The following is a 21,902-nucleotide window of genomic DNA, read 5'->3' on the forward strand; positions in this document are numbered from 1 at the left end:
TTGAGGCGGGGTGACAGAAAACGGTAGAAACATGGCAATTGTCCAGAGTCCTTGGGAGTCGGGCTCTTTTGGGGAAAGGCGATGAGGCTTCGACCCAGCTTCCTGGGGAAATCACTATTTTTCTAACATAGAACATTTACAATACTAGTGGCTGGTCCCTCTCCATGCATCTTCTTTAGGGATGTTTCATGATGAGATTCCTCTTTGTTCTTCCATGACCTGGACCTCTCAAGGGTGTTACCATTTCACCTTTCCTGTGTGGGAGCTCTCACCTCGTGACAACTCACGTTTCTCCTTGGGATTTCTCCTGGTTTGTCGGTGTGAAACCCTGGGGCGGACTCTGAGCTCGAAGTCACAACACTTGGGTTCTGGTCCAGCCCCAACACCTTCCAGCGCTGTTGCCTTGGGAAAGTCAGTTCACCTCCCTGTCCCTCACCTCCGTCCCTGCCTTAAGAAGTTGGGAGTCATGAAGTTGAAGTTCTAGTGTAGTTATTTCACGAATCTTGGTGGGATCCTGGGATGCCCCTGTCCTTCCCTCAGCCCTCAGTTTATCTCTGACTATAGCATTCATTGTCAATAAAGATATGAAAATGGATTCTTGCAGGGGGATATAGCACAAAAATTACCATATATTTTGCTTCATAAGACATACTTTTCCCCAAAAAAAGTGAAGGGGAAAATGCCCGTACATCTATCTTGTGGAGCAAAAAATACAGTATTTTATTAAATATTTTAACACACCATTTGGTTCAGAATAATTTTTTTCTTATTTTCCTCCTTAAAACCCTAGGTGTGTCTTATGGTCAGGTGCGTCTTATGGAGCAAAAAATACGGTACATGTATACTCCTTATGTGTACAACAAACCACAGCCCATATCTGTGATACTAACACTTCATGGATGGCGGGTGATGGGAGGGAAAAATCTAAAATGGCTTCTTAATGGGTGATAATGAGGAAAGAATAAAGTTTGAGAAAGTCTGGCGTAGAGGAACACAGGGTTTTCTAAACACTCTTGAAAATTAAATATATATCTTAGCTTCATCAGATTCTGATCTATTCCTCTGCCCTTTAAAAAAAAAAAACAGTGTCACTGGTGGAAAGGACAAAAGGAAAGAAGTTGAACCCTCCTTAAAATAGCCACTTGGCCATCTCTTTGTCTTCTTAGCTTTCTTCTTCTCTTTGCCATTCGCATACTTCGACATTATAATCTGGCTGCCACGCCCTGTGTTCATCCAGCCACGTTGGACATGTTTGGAGCCAGGTCAGGCCGCAGACTGGGCATCTGTGGGCTGGATAAAAACAGCTTACTCAGCGGAGGGTTTTTATCCCGGGCTCTGCAAACCCCCGAGGGCTCCATGGAGAGGACTCTATTTCAGTTACTGGTTCAGATACCAGGTATTATGTTTTATATAGTTGGGAACTTGATTCTGAGAAATGATCCATAGGGACCCATGACACGAAATAAAAGTTAATAAATGGAGAAAATAGCGGGTTTTAAGAGATAGCTGTCAAACAAGACAGGTAGTGTGCCTCAGTTTGCTGGGGCTGCCCTAGCCAAGTGTCTCACGTGGTGAGGCGTAAACAGCAGAAATGCATTTCCTCACAGTTCTGGAGGCTGGAGGTTCTAAGTCGAGGCATTGCCTTTTTCTGTGGACCTCCCCGCTTGACTGACCGAGGGCCGTCTTCTCCCTGTGCTCGCACATGGTCTTTCCTCTGTGTGTCTGACCTCATTTCCTGGTCTTATAAGGACATCCACCATACTGGAGCAGGGCCACCCTAATGACTCGGTTAACCTTATTGACCTCGTTAAAGACCCTTTATCCAAATGCAGTCCCATTCTGAGGTCCTGGGGATTAGGAGTTCAACATATGCATCTTGAGGTGGACACAAGTCATCCCAAAACAGGTGAAGACAGTAGGTCGATGTTGACCTACAGAATAGGGAAGGAAATTGGCAGGAGGAAGGAGAGCTGGGAGGAGAAGAGGAGGAGGGGAAGGCGTAGAGGTGAGTGTCTGAGGACGCAGAGGCAGTTGTAAGAGAACCCTCTCTACATGCCCCTAGAGGGTGGTGGCTCTCAGAGACTGAGTGTTCCCTGGTATCCAGTTCATCACTGCCCACCTGCACAAACCTTCAAAGTGTTGCTTTGAATCTCATATTTGCAGAGCTGAGTTGCTCACCCCTTCTGTAGCTCTCATTCGCTAGCAGGTGGTGGAATGTATTCAAGCCAGCCTTAGGGCTCTGGGTTCTGGGGAGAGGGGAGGAGGTGCGGACCTTCTCCATGGCTGGATGGGGCGGACAGTAGATGGGCTCCTCGTTTCTGCTTCATCCTGCCCCCTGGAAAGACATTTCTCCCAGGTTCAAGACCCTGACAGATGGGATCTGAGGGGTACACGATGCAACAGAAGACAGGAAATCTTTACTTGTCTTGAACCCAGAGAAAGAGGGAAGAAAGAGAGAGTACTTTTGGCCAGAGAAATTCCCTGAGCTTCCTTTGTAAAGACCATCTTTCAGCCGTGTGTGTAATCTTTCATCCCTCTGTGCCCCGTTCAGCGCTGCATCCAGAGACTTCTTTTGCAACCTCTATCCTGGGTTCTCAGAGGTCTCTCTCACGACCCAAGATGTAACCAAGGAGGTCTGCACCTGCCGTCTGGGTCTCCAGGGAGTTTTGTCTGGTGATACCTCCTGCCACAGGATTTTTAGTTCTCATCAGTAGCTTTCTGTTTCTTTGGGGGCTAGCATGCCTCTGGCTTTCCATAGAGCACTATGAAGTGGCCGGAGCGCCCGAGCTCACCCCTGATCTATGCTGCACAATTATAGAAGCAGGCTTATAATCAATGTAATTGAAGATCAGAGTTAATAAGGACCTCCGTGCCCGTGCGGTCCCCTGAGCAGCACCGAGGTTCAGATGTGAGATAAGGAAATGATTGGGCTGAACTGAAAATCCATTTGCCTAATTAGATGATGTAGATTCCCACAAGCCAGTGGGAGAAAAAAAAAGTATATGGATATATTTAAAATAAGGAAATGTGACATTTTGAAGTTGGAATTTTGGCAATGGTTCATTTCAGAGTCCTTCCTCTCTGGGGAGGTTGAATTGAGCACAAAGGAAAATCTCAGAGCTCCCAGGAAAAGCCAAGAAAAATAAAACAAGGGCCTGCTGGAAAACTAGAGATATATGAGACACATGGAATAATGCATTTTTATTCCTTTCCTATGTATTTATTCCCAAAGTAATGCTAGAACTTAGCCAGAGAGTTGCTTGCCTGCCACTATTTGACCTTATTGATCGATCTCTTTCTCTCTCTATCAAACTCTCTCTCTCTTTTACTCTACACACACACACACACACACACACACACACACACACACACACACACATACCCTACATGTCTTCTGAATCTCTCCGTCACCCTAAACACTGTGAAGATTGTAGAGCTCAATAAGGCGTGATCTTTACCTTCAAGCAATGTGTGCACTTTAGATGAGAAAGTAAGAAAGGGGGAACAAAAAGCACTCATGCTTTGCCTTCGATTGGGGGGCTTTGAATTCCCTTCTTGAACTTCAACTTCTCAGTGGACAGACACCATATTTTACTTACCCAGTCATTCAGATCCGGTGACGTAGTAGGTGTGCTTTTGCTTAAATGCAAACTATATGGATGAATGAATGAATCCACAATGTGGCGTAGGTAGCGACTAGTTGAGTGGAGCACTTTCTGAGTATTAGAGAGAATAAGAGGAGGATGAGCCTGGTCTGAAGGTGGGCCTGGGGGTACAGATGCCACGGGAGCTCTTGCCTAGCTCGTTCTCCTTCATGTCCTTCAACGTCTAGCTGAACGACCAACATTTCAGCGATTCCTCTCCACCTCCGACCCTTTTTTTCTCCTTCTATCCAGAGACAAGCCTGCCCCTTTCAGGAAGTTCTTCTCACTCACTAGGTTGTATTACAGCTACCTCTGCACACATTTGACCTCCCTTGGTAGTCCATAATTTTCTGGATGGCTTCAATCTATTTCTCATCCTTTTTGCCTATTCCTTATGCAAGGGAGGGTTTAGTACATGTTGTTAACTGAGCACATGCATTAAGTCTTGGTGATTACATTTGCATAGTTCCTGCCTTTCCCTATCTGAAGGGCTGTCTCTGTGCCATATATCCCTGTCTCGTCACACAGAGTCCCTCTCGCATCTCCACTGTAATGATCCACGTGACAAGCCTACGGGGTGAAGGAGAGCTCAGAAGACATGATAGTGAAGTTCAGGTTTTGGTTTGAAACCGGAGAGACTCCGAAGGGCTGATTTTATATTCTGACTCTCACAAGATGAAAAGAATTAAACTTTGGGATCAATGTGGAAGCATTCCTGCTTCACAGTCCCACGATGAAGCGAGTGGAACTTCCCTCTAGTCGAGCATGGAACTTTGATTTCATTAATTCACTCTGAAGACATTCACTTAACTTCTAGTATGTGCCAAACGTTTTACGGAGGGCTTGATTGATAATGACTCATGAATAACTCATGACCTCTTTCCGGTAGGAAATCACAGTCTATCAGAGAAAGCAAAAGCCCTCCCACACGACAGGCGACACACTGAAAAGGACTGCATGGAGAGGTAGGAGGACCGCAGAAGGCAACAGAACCCAACCAAAGCCCCTGATTCTCAAGGCAGCCTGGACTAATAGGCAGGTCCAAGCTTTGGGTGATGAAAAACATGGGTTCAGTTTCTACTTTGGCCACTTACTACTTGACAAAATTTGTCCTAATCAATTTATCTCTGAACCACATATTATCCTATGTTAAGTGTGGAAATATTTATCCTGTAAGGCTCTCATAAGGATTAGTAACAGGATGAATACTGCCTTTATCCCAGGGACTAGAATGGAGAGAGCGTTCAAAGGATAGTCGATCCCTTCTGCCATTAAAGCAACAGTAGACCTTGTTAGAATATCTTTTTAAAGAAGTTAAGGATAGCCTGCTTTTGAGTTAGTCCCTTCCAAAGAGACATTTCTCATATTTGAGAGAGATCTGTTAACTGGCATTGCATTCAGACCTTCCAAGTTTGTAAGGAATCCAAAGAGTAGTCAAAATAGCTTCTGTGAGTTGAAATTCCACAATGTGCTGGAGACTTCACGTATTGTAGTGAATACTGGATGGTGATTTGCTGCACCCAGACCTCTCATTAGGACATGCGCACTCAGTTGCCAGCTGCCAGAATTGTTGGTGGTTTACCAACTCACTCCAGGTCTTTCTTGGAGAAAAGATCCATTCCACCCAAGTTTATGTCTCTTCCCCAGGGATAGCCCACAGCCTATGACCGGCTAATGTTGAGGCACAATGGCCTGACATTGTTGTCTTGATTTGGAAAAACTCTGAAGGACCACCCCCGCTGCAGAGCTCCCCAGGAGATGGGGGGAGGTCTTGGCGGCAACCGTGTGACAGTCCGACTTCTCTCTCTGTCCAATCTCACTTTGCTCATCCCTTCTTCAAAAGCACCCCTCCAAACCCTCCTGCATGCCAGTCTCTGCCTTTGATTCTGCTTTCTGGGCACCTGACCTCCGGGAAATGCATTGTCTCATTTAATCTGTATATCAACGCTGTGAAGAGGTAGTGGGAATCCACACACTTCTGATGCGATGGCCGAGGGTTTGTGTTCTTGCCCGAGTTTACAGAGCCGGGGAGCAGCAGAGTACAGATCTGAGTGCACGTCTTGCTGAGTCTGTTCTCTTTATCGCTGCACTGAAGTAGTGGGATTAGCCCAACTCAGCCCCGGGACAGAATTCAATATCCATCCTTCAGTCTTCAGTGAGAATAAATACAAAAATTATCCATTTAAACAGCATGACTGTGCTTTTTAAAGGAAAAATCTGTAGTCGATATAGATATTCGGTGCCTTACACGAGGACCCATGTGACAGTTTCTTCTTGGGCTTAGTTCCAGAGGGGAAAATATGGCTTTGCAGATAGATTTGCATATCTTCCCTTGCCAGAAATTTGAAATATGGAATCCAGCAGGCTTCTTCTTTTTTGTTTAGCTGCCAAAGATGTTAAGGCCAACTTCAAATACGGTCATTTTCTTTATCTCTGAGCCTGATGCTATCTACTCTTTCTGCTTTTTCCGTAGACTCCTCTTTCATCCTCACTATCACAATGTCTACTGTGCTTTCACTTCAAAACTTATTCTATGCAATGATATAAATCATAACATTTGTGTGAGTTACAAAAAGATCACATTGCCTCCCAAGCCCTTTCCTTTGTCAGGAAATCTTAGATCCTCAGGGCAGCCTGGGAAGGTCTGATGTGATCCCGCCTCTCTGGCCATTGCCTATTGGACTACAACAGGGCACCAGAGCTAGGAGGAGTGCAGCCATTGGTCAAGCAGCAGGGTCTGATGTGACCTGACAGAAAGGTTGCTCTCAAACCCCCCTGATACCTCTTTAGCTGAGTCTTTCCTTTGGAAATTTGGATTGCAGACATGGAAAGATTTTGTTGGTGGAGAATGAGGAAGAGAGAAGAAAATGCAGGGAGAAATGCTGAGTCATGTTAAGGATGACACAATTTAAGGTAGGCTGCTGCTGAGGTCCCTAGATCTGCCATGAATCTAGAGCAGCTCTCCAAGTCCAGCTTTGTGGAGTGTGGTCCCATCTGAACCTTTCGTTCTCCCCTGAAAATGCTTACCTTTGGTATATTGCATAATACACGCACTACCATTTACAACCTGTAGAGCAGCGGTTCTCAATCTCTGGGTCGCGACCCCGGCGGGGGTCGAACGACCAAAACACAGGGGTTGCCCACAGGTTGAGAACCGCTGCTGTAGAGCCATTCTGAATAAGTGTCTATTCCTTATCCCTCAAAGAATATACATATATGTATGTGCCTATATGTATGCGTGTGTTCAAGAGGAACATTTTATTTTTTTTTAAATTTATTTATTGATTTGAGAGAGAGAGAGAGAAACATGGATCTGTTCCTTTATTTGCCCTGACCAGGATCGAACCTGCAACCTTTGAGTGTCAGGATGGTGCTCTAACCAAGTGTGTTCTCTGGCCAGGGCAACGAAGAACATTTTAGAAACTAAATTGCAAAGCTATGGTTTTTTGTTTGGCCTGCACAAGTTTTCAATAACAAACCTAAGCCATTGTTTAAAAATTGGTTGATTACAATGAAAAATTGAATATCCAGTCTCATTGAAGAAGCTGAAGATCCGTCACCACCACTGGCCTTTGGACCCATATGGCAAGAGCTCGTTACAGCCAAGTTGCAGCGTCTCCCTTTTGACAGAACCTGCGAGCCCAGCTCCCCCCAAACTCCAGCTTCCCTGCTGTGCCCGGCACCGAGGTGTTTCCACTGCCCAGGTGCTGCTTGTTTTCCTAGGGCTGCTAGAAATTTTAAATCCCTCTCTCTCTAATAGGAAAAAAAAAAGAGCCAAGCCAGGAAGCCAGAAAGCTACGCTTATTTCTCTTACACTCAACCGGCCTCTCCCATTGTCTCACCCACATGGCCCTGTGGGCATTAGCGACCCCTGTTCCAGAGGAGATGCCTACGTGAGAGACATTCGCTTTCTTTTTCTTTTAAATTTTAATATTGAATTATTCTTTTCTAGGACCAGGACTTTATCTACATTAATGTATTTCATTCTCAGTATCGCTGGGAGGTAGGTTTTATTCATAGTCCAGTCTACAGATACAAACAAGGCCAGCAGCATTGAGTGACTTGCCCAAAATTAACAGCTTGTATGGGTGAGTTTGGGATTTGAACCCAAGTCTCTCTCAGTTGTAAGGGCCTGAACTCTCAGTCACTAAGTTGAACTAACTGTCTCTCAGGTCTGATTTGTCTCTGTCTCTACTGGCTGCTGACACCATGATTGGCATCTGTACTCATTGTATAGACCAGTGAGAAGAGGGGACCTTGGGTGGGTGTGTGCAGGAGGGTGACTTACATGCACCTGTCTGTGTCCCTGACCTGCAGCATCAGCTGCAAGACACCTCAGTACCCAAGAACCAGGGAGAAAGTAGCTGTCTTCTCTCTGTCCATCCGCAGGCAGCAGCTTTGTGGTGAGTGAGGGGAGCTACCTGGACATCTCCGACTGGCTGAACCCGGCCAAGCTGTCCCTGTATTACCAGATCAATGCCACCTCCCCGTGGGTGAGAGACCTTTGCGGACAGAGGACCACAGATGCCTGTGAGCAGATCTGCGACCCAGAAACCGGTGAGCCGCGGGGCAGGGCTGGGGAGAAATGGAGGGAGGCTGTGGGTGGAAAGATAATCTGCGCTCCTCCTACCTGAAGAATCATGGCTTTTGAGTGATTGACAAGGGGCTTTATATAAAGGTCCACCAATCCAGTTGGTGCTTGAACTACAATATGTGTTGACATCGGCTGGCAAGGAAGAAAATTCTCATAAAACCACAGAATCACAGAGTTAGAAAGGACCACAGAGAACATCTAGTCCAGCTCTAACGAAGCAGATGCCATGGTTCAGGGCATGAATGGATGGGACTATCTACAAGTAAAGAATAAAAATGTGTACATAAGATCTCTGCATGCGTTTCCATGGGGCTTGGCTCAGACCCACTTTGCAAAATTTACTTCAGTTCATTAGATTCAATTCAAGAAAGATTTTCTTTTTTTCTTTTTTAGTGTGTGAGAGAGAAGAAGGATAGATAGGGACAGACAGACAGGAAGGGAGAGAGATGAGAGCATCAGTTCTTCACTGTGGCGAGTTGTTCATTGATTGCTTTCTCAATATGTGTCTTGACCGGAAAGCTCTAGCAGAATAAGTGACCCCTTGCTCAAGCCAACAACCTTGGGCTTCAATTCAGTGACCTTTGGGCTCAAGCCAGTGACCATGGGGTCATGTCTATGATCCCACGCTTAAGCCAGTGACCCCGTGCTCAAGCTGGTGAGCTACACTCAAGCTAGATGAGCCCATGCTCAAGCCAGCAACCTTGAGGTTTTGAACCTGGGTCCTCTGAATCCCAGACCAACAGTCTATCCACTGCATCACTGCCTGGTTAGGCAAGAAATATTTTCTTAATTCCAAAACTCATAAGACCCTGTGAAGTGCTATGAAGAATCAGAGACGAATTGGACAATGTTTCTACCTTCATGGGTCTCATGTTTTCACAGAGGGTAAAAGGATATGCTCATATACAGCTACTATAAAAGACACACTACAGTATAAATCAAGAACAGGCACAAAGAAAGTACCTCAAGCCTGGAGAACAGGGAGAAATGCATTCAAGATTGGGATCTCAGGAAATACGTTATGGAGAAGATACCTTTTTAACTGAGGCTGATGGAATCGGTTAGGGAGCATGAGGCAATGTCACGATTGAAACAGAAAGAGGAAGAAAGTGTAGAACGATTTCAGACGCCAGAGAGCAGTGTAGTTGTGCTGTTATGTAGACAAGGTGCTGCCCATGAGTTGGAGGAAGAAGACGAGGAGAGAGGCAGGGGATGAAATTATAAAGGTGAAGTGAAGGGAACTCAGAGATGGAGAAGGATCTGACCATTGTAAGACCCACCAAGGGGCATAGTGAGACTGCATGAGCCACTGACACGGGGAAACAGCCCTTTACACCTGACTATCTGCGAGAACACCCAAGCCCCAGGGATCAGCTCGGCTGCCCCTCTTTTGCCCTTGGTCAGGAATTAGAATGTGGAGGACATCATGGAAAAACTAGACCCCCAACCCCTGTACATATGCAAGCCTTAGGCTTTTTGAAAGTGGCTTAGCTTCCCTTAAATAAACCCCTTCTTCTATGAGGGGGGGATGTGTAGCATTGAACCAGTGATGGAGTCCAAGCATTTGCTCATGGGGCCTTAAAAGCTTTATTGGGTGTATCAATAGGAAGTGCCATTCCCCTCAACGAAGTGGGAAAAGGGAGGGAAGTGGGGCAGTGCTGCTGCTGTAGAGCATGCAGGTGTCGTGATGTGCGCGTGAACCTGGCTGGGCTTCTTGGCTGTGCGCCGGAACCCAGCTCTGGTGTGTTTCTACAGGATGTTTTGTTTGTTTTATGTTTTTGGTTTTTTTGTATGTGCTTAAGCCAGCAACCTTTGGGTTCAAGCCAGCAACCATGGGGTCATGTCTATGATTTCCCGTTCAAGCCAGCAACCTACACCCAAGCTGAAGAGCCTGTACTCAACCCAGTGACCTCAGGTTTCAAACCTGGGTCTTTAGAGATCCAGGATGATGCTCTCTTCACTGTGCCCCACCTGGTCAGGCCCTCCAGGGCTTCTAACTATGAGTACCATTTACAGACCTGATTATGGAATCAGATCCATGGTGTGCTGGGGGCTGGCCTGTCTGGAGCCATGAGAGTTGATTGTTACCACCTCTTCTCAACTCTTTACTTAATTATGTCATGTAGATAGCTTGGAAATTGGCTATGGTGAGAGTATTTATACCAACAAAATCAGTAAATGTAACAAATCATGGCTCATTTTCCTTTGAAAACCAACATTAAACATTTACCATCATAACAGTGGAAGGGACTAGAACAAACCAATCAAGGACCAAGGCAAAGAAGCCTCGGTGAAGGCTTGGTGAAGGCTTGGTAATGCTGCCAGAGGGTGGCGTTCTGCTCCTTTCTGGACTAAATGGCCATCACTCTATCTCTCTGCAGACAGGAAGTGATAGTGCTAGGACTACTCGCTCTGGTCCCATGTTACGCGGCACCAGTTCAAGGGATCAGGCTTTGTCTCTTCAGAATACCATCCCAGGTATTTTATTGTGAAACATCCTTATTACAGTTCTTCACATGTGTGGTACCATGCCAGGTTCTGCCTACAAGATCTGTGACAGCATGGCCCAAACGACATGGGACAACAGCAGAACATGGATTTGTTTTGTCTTTAATCCATTCATTCATCGATGTTCTCATTCAAGCATTTATTGAACCAGAGTAGAACTGGAATATCCTTTGGAATAAAACAGAACCAAGATCAAGTCCTTGCTTCTCTGTTTATTAGTTGTAGGGCTTTTGACAAGTCATTTAACATTTATGAGCTTCTTTTTTTACATATGGAAAAATTAGAATAGTTCCTGTTCTGTAGGGTTATGAGAATGAGATGAAAAATGAAATTTCAAAAGCACTTAGTATTGTGCCTAATATATAGTGGGCACTCCAACCATAGTGCCTAATGTTATTTTTCTAACCAGTTTTTCAGTCATTTATGTCTTTACTTAATTAACATAATAAATTGCAAATAATGTAATAAATATTTTATGAGACACCTTTAATCCAATAATTTACAACCGTGTTAGATTATGTAAGAAGAAAATACGTTATAGTCCCTGACCACTTAATATGAAACTTGACCATAACTTGGACATTCCTACCTGCTGACCTTTCATTAGTCCCTTGCGACTTTTAAACTTGTGCAGTGATGAAAATCCCCGACTCTCAATCCTAGTGCTAGTTTTGCCACAGATTTGCCATTTGACCTTGGTTATGTCCCATACTGTGAGCTTTATATTCTTTCTCTCCAACAAAGAGTATAGTGGAGAGGTACTTATAATGCGATAAAGGTCTGTAGAGATCATCTAGCCTCATCTATTGAGGAGTCCGAGGGCCACTGACGTTACACAAGTTGCCCAGTGTCACTCAGTAAATTAATGACAAGGTACACATTACAACCCTGAACAATTCTTGAGATAGTTTCCAGCTCAAAATTCATGTTTCTATGACCTCTGAGCACTAATAACTTAGAGTCTAAGTATGATTGAAACAATTTATAAGTGGCATTTAAAGCAGATTGAATTTTCTTTTCAAATTGACATGAACTTCAGTCATGTTCACCGTCAAATTCAGTTTATTTTCATGTCTTCTGCAGCCACTGTTCATTTGCAATGGGAATGAAATGAAAATACCCTGTGTGTAGTTACGTAATCTATATGTCTGATATCCTACTAAATGTTTCTAATGTACACATATTGTTTCTATTATTTGCTTAGCTCTGTATCATTAAAATTTATAGGGACACAAGGACTTTACGAATTCACAAAGTTGGAGAATTTTGTCCCTGCCTTGAAGGACGTTGTAACATAGGGGGTGGGTTCTAGGTAATGTAGCAGATGTGTAGGAGTTAAGTGGAGTAGTGCATAGGTGAGATGTGCAGTTGAATAAGCAAGAGAGAGCCAACTTCCTGTCACACCAGAAAAGAGATTTGCACACAAGAACATAAGTTTTATACAAACTTGGCCTTTGCTCATTTTGTTATTGCCATATCACGGAGATTGAAACAGTTCCTGCATCAATGCATTTTTCGTGAATAAATGAGTGAGTGGATGAATGAGGAGCAAGTTTCAGTTGCTAAAATGTGATGGCTTGGGCAATGGATTGGGCTCAGTGTTCTGGTGTCAGGACCCTGGACAGCTCTTTGGACACTGGCAATGTCATTCAGGCTATGTGTGTTTTTGCTGATGACTTATCTGGTACAGCTAATTCTCTGCTGAAAGCCACCTTCTCTCTTAAGATGGGTACTCGTCTTTCTTGAACTCAGTTAAAGTAAGCTCTATCTTTTATTTGTTCAGGATTGGTTTATGTCCAACTGTGTGGTTACTCCAATGGGCCTCAACTGGAGAAATCAATCCCCCCCATGAAGCGAGTCACTCTGATCCTCAGAATCCATAATCCTCTCTGTACCTCACCATTCTTTGGTCCTGAACTTTACTAGAACCTGATTTAAACAAAACTCATCTAAATTGATTGTCCATTCGCGCACCACATGTCTTATTATTCAGATATGCAAGATAATGGAATCAAACTTTTAGAAACCATTTCTAACAAAAGCCATTCAAACAACAACAACAAACCAAGGTTGTTCTGCTTAAAGCTCATGAAATGGAAGTTAATTATAAAAACTCATTTATCTCACCAGACTGCTCCATTTGATACAGGTTAATTATCTATATATAGCAGATGGGGGTGTCTGACAATGGCCAGATAGAGCTTGTAGTAAGAGAGTCGTGGCAGAGCTTTGAGGCGACATCAAGAGGTACATAAAACCTGGAGCACTATAACAGCATCTACACTTTTTTTTTTGCACTTATTGCATACCAATCATCACGCTGAAACTTTATTGTAACTGTAACTATCTTGGTTCCCATAACAACACTTCTAGGTAGTTATTATTGCTTCCATTTTCCATAGAAGAAGCTGTGTCTTAAAGCTGATGATTGACATTCCCAAGGTCATCTATTTAGTAAGTATCACAGCTGGGATTTGGACCCAGACTGAGTGACAAGCTACTGTTTTTGAGAAGTCATTGTGTGAAAGAGTTTGCTTAGTAAAGAGAAGCATTCTGGCATTCTCTCTTTGATAGGTATTTGCAGACAATTCTCATAAGGCAGCTATAAATCCTTCGGACAAAGAATTTATACAATAAGTTGACTTAAAAAAAAAAAAGAAAGGACCTAATTGGATTGGGGACAAGGGAAAAGTGCAGAACTGAGAGGTGGAACTGTGTGTGACAGCATCTATGAGTTTTAGGGAAACCACTTTATATCTCTGTTTGGCAGTCTTGCTATATTTGGTTTAAATGTGTTATAAAATGTTATGTTGTAGAAGAGGGTTGAGGTCCTTTGAAAAAGGACAATCTGTGTCAAAGATGAGGTCATAAAATTTCAGAGAGCTCACAATGGCAAGCAATAGGATTGACTGCTCAAACCTTAGAAAGGACAAAAGGGTTCGAATGGGCTACAAAACCGACTTTGAAATTTTTTTCTTATTGGGAACTTGCCAATCCCACTGAAGGTTCAAGGCAGCCTTTGCTTCTGAAGCTGAAGAAAAGAGGTTGTGAGAGATCTGAAATCTCACATTGTGAAGTCTCATGTAGGAAGATAACTTGAGGTATTTCCGATGATTATCTTTGGGGTATTTTTCCAAAAGAGACAGAGGCTCTCAGCTTCTAGGACTAGAAATGATCATTATATATATATATATATATATATATATATATATATATATATATATATATATATATATATATATATATATATATATAGTGTAGTGACATTTCAGTTAGATTCTATATTTAATTTTATCCAACAAGTATATCACAAAATATATCAGGGCCTCCAAAAAATGGTATCATGTCCTACTATTTCAAAAAAAGATTCCAGGAAACTTTTAACTATAATACCGTATGACCAATGAGCTATCGACACGCAAGGCTGTGAAAAAAGATGGTGGTACAAGTAAAGGTTGGAGTTGGGAGTTTGATCAGGATACGCATCCATGTTGTGAAGTGTTCCAGACGTGTTCATGGTGAGTCATTTCCAGTAGCAGATCTGATAGGGTCCTGCAGGTGCTGTTCTCTTTGCATGCAGAAATCTGCCTCGCCTGACCTGTGGTGGCGCAGTGGATACAATGTCAACTTGGAACGCTGAGGTTGCTGGTTCAAAGCCCAGGGTTTGCCTGGTCAGGGCACATATAGGAAGTAACTACTATGAGTTGATGCTTCCCGCTTCTCCCCCCATCCTTATCTCTCTCCAAAAATCAATAAATAGAGTTTAAAAATGAAAAAAGGTCTGCTGTCCACCCACTGCCACTTCTTACAAGCCCCCTTGTCCCTTTCTTCACTTCTTCATGTCACCTTAAATGGCACCTCCTCAAGGAGCTTTACACTGGCTCTCTAGACTTAGCCATTCGCCCATGTTTAGGGCTCCGTTAGTGTGCTCAGCATTTTCTCTATAGTAAATAACAACAATCATGCACATCACGTAGCGCCAACTTACGTGTCAGGTGCTCTTCTGAGCACTTCCCATCTGTGATCTCAGTCAGTCAGTAAATACACTCGGATTTTAACTAAACCAAGAAACAACCATCTATATATATTAATGTTTTATGTACCTTCCAGTAAGGAAATGTCTGTCAATAAGAACCACAAGATACTAATCATTACTAAGCAAGTCCTCATTTCAGGGATATTAAAATGTGGAATGTTATGTAATGTAACGCCCGATCACTACCATGTACAGATGAGGGGAATAAACCACATAAATTAGTGGGTTTTCCCAAAGTCACACATCTAGGCAGTGGTGGAGTGTAGCTTGGAATCCTGGAAGTCTGGCTTCAGAGTCTAACATCTTAACCACTAGCTTATATTATCAATACACAGTTACAGCCTGTAATTATAATCTTGTTTGGGTGGTTCTGTGTTTACTTATTGGCTGCCTGAGAGGCTGTACGCTGTGTCTGTGCACACCCGGCCCCTTGTCTAGCACCCTGTTGGTTTTGATAATGAATAACAGAATGAGGGAATGGAAGAAGAGTACAACATTTGGAGACAAACGCCATGGGCTTCATTTTTCCATCTGCAGTTTTTACTCGTGGCGTGACCTTTGCCATGCTACTCTGCCCTCTGAGTCTCAGTTTCTCTATTTATAATACAAGAGCACTTTACATTAGACTTGACCTAAGTGCTCCCCAGCTCTCAAATTCTGTGTCCTGCAGACCTCACTGAAAGCAATGCTCTGCCTGACGCGGGCTTTGGAGGATGTAGACGGGGGTGACCCATGTTTCCTGTCCTCTTGAATAATAGAACACCTATGCAGAGGAAACAGGGACCGACCTGCGTGTCTACCCTTAGCGTGTTGTGGTGGTCAAGAACTTGAGCTCCGGATTCAGATGGACTGGGACTCAAATTCCAGCCCCTTCGATTTGGACCTGCATACCTTTGGGCATTTTGCTGACCCTTCTGAACCTCTGTTTTTCTCGATGGTAAAATGATGGTAATAATATCAACATAACTACCCTCAGAGGGTTATTATGAGGACTGAACTAGATAAAGTATATTAAGCCCTTAGCACGATGTTTGGTACACAAAGCTCAACAAACATGAGTTATTATTATAGTCACAATCAAAACATGAATTGAATGGAATGAAATGAGTATTATAGAATTATTTTTTTTTATACTGTGAGCCTTCACAGTCAGGGAAGGCTTCCTGGAGGAGGAATTATGTGTATTTGGATTATGAAGCAGAAGAATGACTGTGGTAGAGCTACACTGTCCAATACGGTAGCTATCAGCCATATATGAATGAATTCATACTTACCGCATTTCACATGCTCCATAGCTACGTGTACTGGCTGACATATTGAGTATTTCTATTACTGCAGAAAGTTTAATTAGACAGGGGCATAGTGTGAAGAATAGAACTATGTTTCATATATATGTCATTTCAGTCAAAACCTTTATTGAGTGACAGTGGTGGGCTAGGTACTATACTATGTACTTGGACTCAACAGGAAGCAAAATCGGACTGTATCTGGCCAGACAGAGTTTAGTCGAGTGCAAGGGTCAGCCAACTATAGCCCACAGGCCTGCTGCTGTTTTTATAAATAAAGGTTTATTGAAACACAGATGCTGACTGGTTGACATATGGCCTAGAACTGTGTGCTATATAACAGCAGAGTTGAGGGGCCATGAATCGATGGCTTGCAAAACCTAAAATAGTTACCAACTGACCCTTTACCAAAAAAAAAAAATGTCACCCCCCTGGTCTAGTAGATTCTCTTGCCTTGACATCTGCAGTAAAGAACTGGTTTCACTATTTATTCATTCATTCATGTGTTTATTCATTTAGCATTCAGCTGGTATTTATCAAGCACCTAATGTGATCAGGGTGTCAGGCACTGACAGTGAGCAGAACAGATAGACATTGCTATCACCACAGAGCTCATATTCAAGTGGGAGCCGGGGGCAGACGGATCATTAGAATATGCGTAGTCACAAATAAACAAATTATATCATATGTTAGAAGATGATGTGTTATTTTCATTTGGAAAGGGCTGCAGGGAGAGGGTGCTGTGAATATGGAAGAGGGGGTGATGGCAAATTTAATTAGACTGCTCAGCGGAGGCGGAGGGAGCAGAGCCCGCCTGTGGGTGGCTGGGGACAGGATGGTCCAAGAGGAGGCGACAGCCAGTGCAAAGGCATTGAGGGCAGGCTTTGCCTCACATACTTGAGGAAGCTCATGGAGGAGAAGGTGGCTCAGCCTCGCTGGATATTAGGAGGACAATAAGATGGGGTCACAGAGAAAGCAAAGGACCAGAGCCTGTGGGACCTTGTAACACTGTAAGGACATCAGCTTTCCATTCGAATACAATGGGATGCCTCAAAACTCTGAGCTTAGGACTTATGTCATCTAACTTCTATGTTAAGAGAACCCCTTTAGCTACTTTATTGGGAAAAATATGTAGGGACAGAGGCAAGATTAGTAGGCGGGAGGCAACTTAGAAGGGTGATGGGCTAATTCAGGCCAGAGCTGACGGTGGGCCTGGGCCAGGGTGGCAGCCGTGGAGGTGGGAAGAGTGCTTGGAATCCGGAGACTACATTTAATTCATTGCAGTTATTTAGAGAGCACCAATGATGTGCCAGGCACCATGCTCAGTATTGGGGGTAGTGAACAAAAGCAGCTTCCCTCTCTGACTAAGGAATCGGTTTTCATGCTTTGCCATCAGAGATGAAGAACACAATTGCTGTGTCCCCCTCCATGTGTACGAGCTCCAGGACCACCAGTTTTCACACTGTCTCTAAAGAAAGGACCCAGGATGGGAAGACACTGTCATAGTCCACTTGAGTTCTCACAACAAAATGTCATAGACTAGGTGGCTTGAACGACAAGAACCTCACATCTCACGGTTCTGGAGGCTAGAAGTCCAAGATCAAGATGCTACAGAATCTGTTCATGGTGAGGGTTCCTTTCCTGGATTGCAGATGGTCAGTTCCTCTTATGGCCTTTCCTGAGGGCCTGAGTGCAGAGAGAAGGGGAGAGGGACAGAGCTCTCTCTCTTCTACTTCTTTTAAGACCACTATCCCTCCAGGAGGGCCCCACCCTCGTGACCTCAGTTAACACTAATTACCTCCCAAAGACCCCATCTCTGAATACCATCACACTGGGAATTAGGACTTCCACCTATGAATTTAGGAGGACCACAAACATTCAGTGCATTACAGACACCAGTGACGTAGGAGGGGAGAGAAGGGAAACACTGACACAGTGTGATGCGTGTGAGGGTTCGAGTAGAGCTTTAATGAACACTATTCTAAGCAGACTGGGACTCGGGTGAGGTTGGTAAGGAGTCTTAGGCGCAAAGTAAAAGCATGTCCTCATTTGGGGGTGTCAACCCTCAACTTGCACAACCCTGAGTGCCCCCTTAAACTTGAGGAGGACAAATAATTCATGACAGTGGCCTCTCCAGCCCTCCTGCTGAGAAGCCTTTAAAGATTCTTCTGCCGGGGCAAGTTGGCTGGGGGGTGGTCCAAGAACACGGAGATCTAGGGCTAGGAGGAATCATGTAGACCATCTAGTCCAGTGATCGGCAAACCGTGGCTCGCGAGCCACATACGGCTCTTCGGCCCCTTGAGTGTGGCTCAAAGGCCAGCTTTGGAGCACCCTAATTAAATTAATAACAATGTACCTATCTATATAGTTTAAGTTTAAAAAATCTGGCTCTCAAAAGAAATTTCAATTGTTGTACTGTTGATATTTGGCTCTGTTGACTAACGAGTTTGCCGACCACTGATCTAGTCCAATCCCCTCCCACAGATGACAAGGGTGAAGTTCAGGGAGGGTCAGGGCCTTGCCCAAGTCACTGGGTAGCTTCGCAGCACAGTGGCAGTCTCCTGACTACCTTGCCAAAGCTTCGTTTCCCTATTATCTGAGGATGTGTAGCGCAGCCTAGATATTTGGCCTTTGGGAGGTGGGCTTCCCGCTACAGGGTGCGCCGATGCCCTCAGGGGTCTTTCACAGGGTGTGGAAGTGGTCTTGGCTTCCAGTGGAGCTCTTCCAGGTGTGTCTGAAAGGCTTATGACCAGATCCACTCATTCATGCAAAGAAGTGCTTCAATGCAGGACCTCAGGGCATGTCCAGTTCCCCATAAGCTCCATTAACATCTGTCTTTCACAGATATTGAGCCCCAAGATTGAGCCCGTCACCAGGAGGGATGCAGACAAGATACTGCAACCTCCCTTAATTTGCTCAAGATCAAGCTGCCCTCATGGTGGGCTGTGCTTTGTTCCGTGAGGGGCTGTCAGAGCAGAATGGCAAGAGTCCAGGTATCAAATTCAGACAGGCCTGGGCTTGAAATCTTGGCTCTGCCTCTGTTGGTCTGGTTTTGAACAAACTGCTTAATTTCACCCCAAGTCTCAACTTTCCTGTTCTTATTCATCAGAAGAAAAGGTATTTACCTTTGCTAGGTGGTTGTGACAATTATGATCAATGCGATGTACCTGCTACCTCAGATAGCAAATATATGTATTCAGCAAGTGGGGGTTATTGAATTGGGGACAAAAAGAATGCCCAGTGTTGGTGATGCTTAACCCATAAGAGAAATAACCCTGATGGATTGGAAGGCATGATGACAGATTCAGAGCAAAAGGGGCCTCCACAGAATCATTTATAACAGCAATAGCAATAGCCATAGCCCGTTCTGGTTGTTTGAAACCGTGGGGAGAGGGCCAGCCCATTGCACCACCTAGTTCTTCTTGCTCAAGGCAGCTCTCCCGTCAGAGCAGATGATTAAAGGCCTCTGAGTGGGAGGGCTGTGTCTGTCTGTGTGTGTGTGTGTGTGTGTGTGTGTGTGTGTGTCCATCCCAGCCTCTTCGTTATAGTATTAAATGTTTCTTAATTAAACCTTCACTAAATGTCATAACCACAGCGGGTGGGGGAGGCACATCACGACTGTCCCTCCGGATGGGGCATCTGGGAATTCAAGTGGCTCCACACAAGTCAGGCGAGGTCAGTGTGAACAGCCTGCCACAACCTGCCTAATGACCGGGAATGGACATGTCAGCGCATCCCGACTCCCTGGCAGAGCCCAGTGTGGGTCACTTGGACACACGCTGCTTAGTTTTAATGACTCATAACAACTCTCCATCATGTACCCGTCAGTGTGGAGGAAAAATGTTTTGTAAGAGAAACTGATGGAAGGAGACTTGACTTGGGGTGGTGAACACACAACACATTATACAGATGATGTGTTATAGAATTGTACACCCGGAACCCATATAATTTTATGAACCCATGTTACCCCAATACATTCATTCAAAACAAAAAAGAAACTGATGGGAACTTGCACTGTTTTTCAATTAAATTGTTGCCAGAAAAGTGGCGGCTGGCCGGGAAGCGGCGTGAGGGGTGGCACCGCGGGGCATGTGTGTGCTTGTGTGAGACCGGGGCAGAGAGGGCGGAGCGGATGGGAAGGGACCAGTGCAAGGGTAAGCTCAGGGGAGAAAGCTGGAAAAGGGGGAGGAAAGAAGGGGACACGGGATTCACAGACAGCTAGTGGAGTCTTTGTTCTGGGAACCGTACAGCCCGCATTCTGTGTGATCTTCACATTCTCCCTTGAAACGGACAGACTCTCCTCTTTTTTGAGTCCTCCTGTGGATAGAGGAAATCCAGGTGGGTTTGGGACTCAAGCTCAAATCCTCTTCACTGGCAGTGCTATAAAGGAAAGCAAGGCACAGAGAAAGACAGACAGCAAGGTCTGTGGGGCCTCACGGAGGGAAAGAGAGACAGAGAAGCAGAGACCAAAGAGATAAACTGAGGAAGCTGCAAAAACACGAAGACTGAGCACTAAAGATAGGAGGGGGGTGGGGAGGACCACGGAAGAGAATGAGGACCCAGAGGCACAGGAGGGCGGGGCCAGGAATGTGACTACAGTCAGGAGTGAGTTCAGCCAAGTGTCCGTTAGCTGGGTTCGACTGAATGTACACATTATGTAAAGCGGTATACTATTCCAGATGGAAGGAACTGGAAATGACAGCTCCCCAGTTTCCATGGAAGCTGGCTATCACTCTGACCATCTGCCGAGAGCCGAGGCCGAGGTCCCCTGGAGTAAGGGATCCTCTGAAACAGAGGGTCCGAGTCACGTGCTCTCCACGGGCTCTCTTCATTTTCCCGATTCCCGGCTAGGCAGAGGCCAAGGTCCCCCCCCCCCCAGGGCTGTGTGGACCCCCTTGCTTTGTGGCACTGATGGTACGGGCAGATCACACCCATGCAGCCCAGTATACTCAGTACACATCTGGAAAATCAATACTCTCTTTGCTTTAATTTTTACAAATGCGTTTTATTTTGAACTCATAAAGATAGCCGACGCTTGAAAGAGCCATCGATGCTCTTTTGTAAAGAACTCTTTTGCAAAATGAGTCATTACCCCCTGCTTAATTTATTTTGTATTTTTCACTTTGCTGTTTCAGGTTTTGTTCAAGCAGGGAACAATTGCATGATGGATCATCATGTGCTCGCCATAGAAATAAAGCGTATCTTTTATCCTCACTGCGTGCTTGGGAATGGGAGAGGGGAGGGCCTATGTTTCCCATCCGCTAGGTGAGAAGGGCGAGGCTCAGGGAGATGAGAAGGACCACTTACTAACAGGCTGAGGGACTGCTGCAGGGGCCCATGGCACTGACCACCGCGTGGCCTCGTCTCATCTCCATCCCTGTAAGCTCCGACGGAGAGGGGTCGTTTTCAGTGAGACTCTGGGTCAGACTGACCCTCCTTAATCTTACCTGGTCTGCTGTCGGCAGCTCTGCCTTCTGAGTCAAGTAGACCCGAGTTCAAATCTCCACCCTGCTGCTTTCTCACTGTGTGTACTAGCGACCACTCACGTAGCTCCTGGGGGCTTCCAGGCCCTCCTCTATAGAATCAGGGTAACATTAGCCCCTGCCTCACAGAATGGTTGGCTGGATCCAAGGTGAAGATCTGCATCAAACATATCAGCTTATCACAGTTCCTCTCTTAGCTTGTCCCTTTTACCAGGTTCTAACCCAGGGGCTTGGATAAGAGACAATCAGGAAAGACACTAGCACAACCTGCTCCCTAGTCGTAATCAGAGCACAGCAGGCGTTGGTTCGGAGAATAGAGCGTCATTCGTGTTGCTCAGTAACGGTGGCAGG

The 21,902-nt window shown here is 44.9% G+C and overlaps 1 protein-coding gene across 5 annotated transcripts in view; it reads left to right on the plus strand.

Moving 5' to 3' along the window:
• Positions 1 to 21,902, plus strand: part of ASTN2 (astrotactin 2) — a 907,524-nt gene that overhangs the window by 380,490 nt on the left and 505,132 nt on the right. For all 5 annotated transcript variants that reach the window (XM_066367319.1, XM_066367321.1, XM_066367320.1 and 2 more), the window contains one exon: positions 8,034 to 8,201. In XM_066367319.1, the coding sequence (XP_066223416.1) occupies positions 8,034 to 8,201 (168 nt within the window). The remainder of the gene's footprint in view (positions 1 to 8,033; positions 8,202 to 21,902) is intronic.

Source organism: Saccopteryx leptura, chromosome 2 (genome assembly GCF_036850995.1).
Source record: "Saccopteryx leptura isolate mSacLep1 chromosome 2, mSacLep1_pri_phased_curated, whole genome shotgun sequence".
In the NCBI taxonomy this organism is placed as follows: domain Eukaryota; kingdom Metazoa; phylum Chordata; class Mammalia; order Chiroptera; family Emballonuridae; genus Saccopteryx; species Saccopteryx leptura.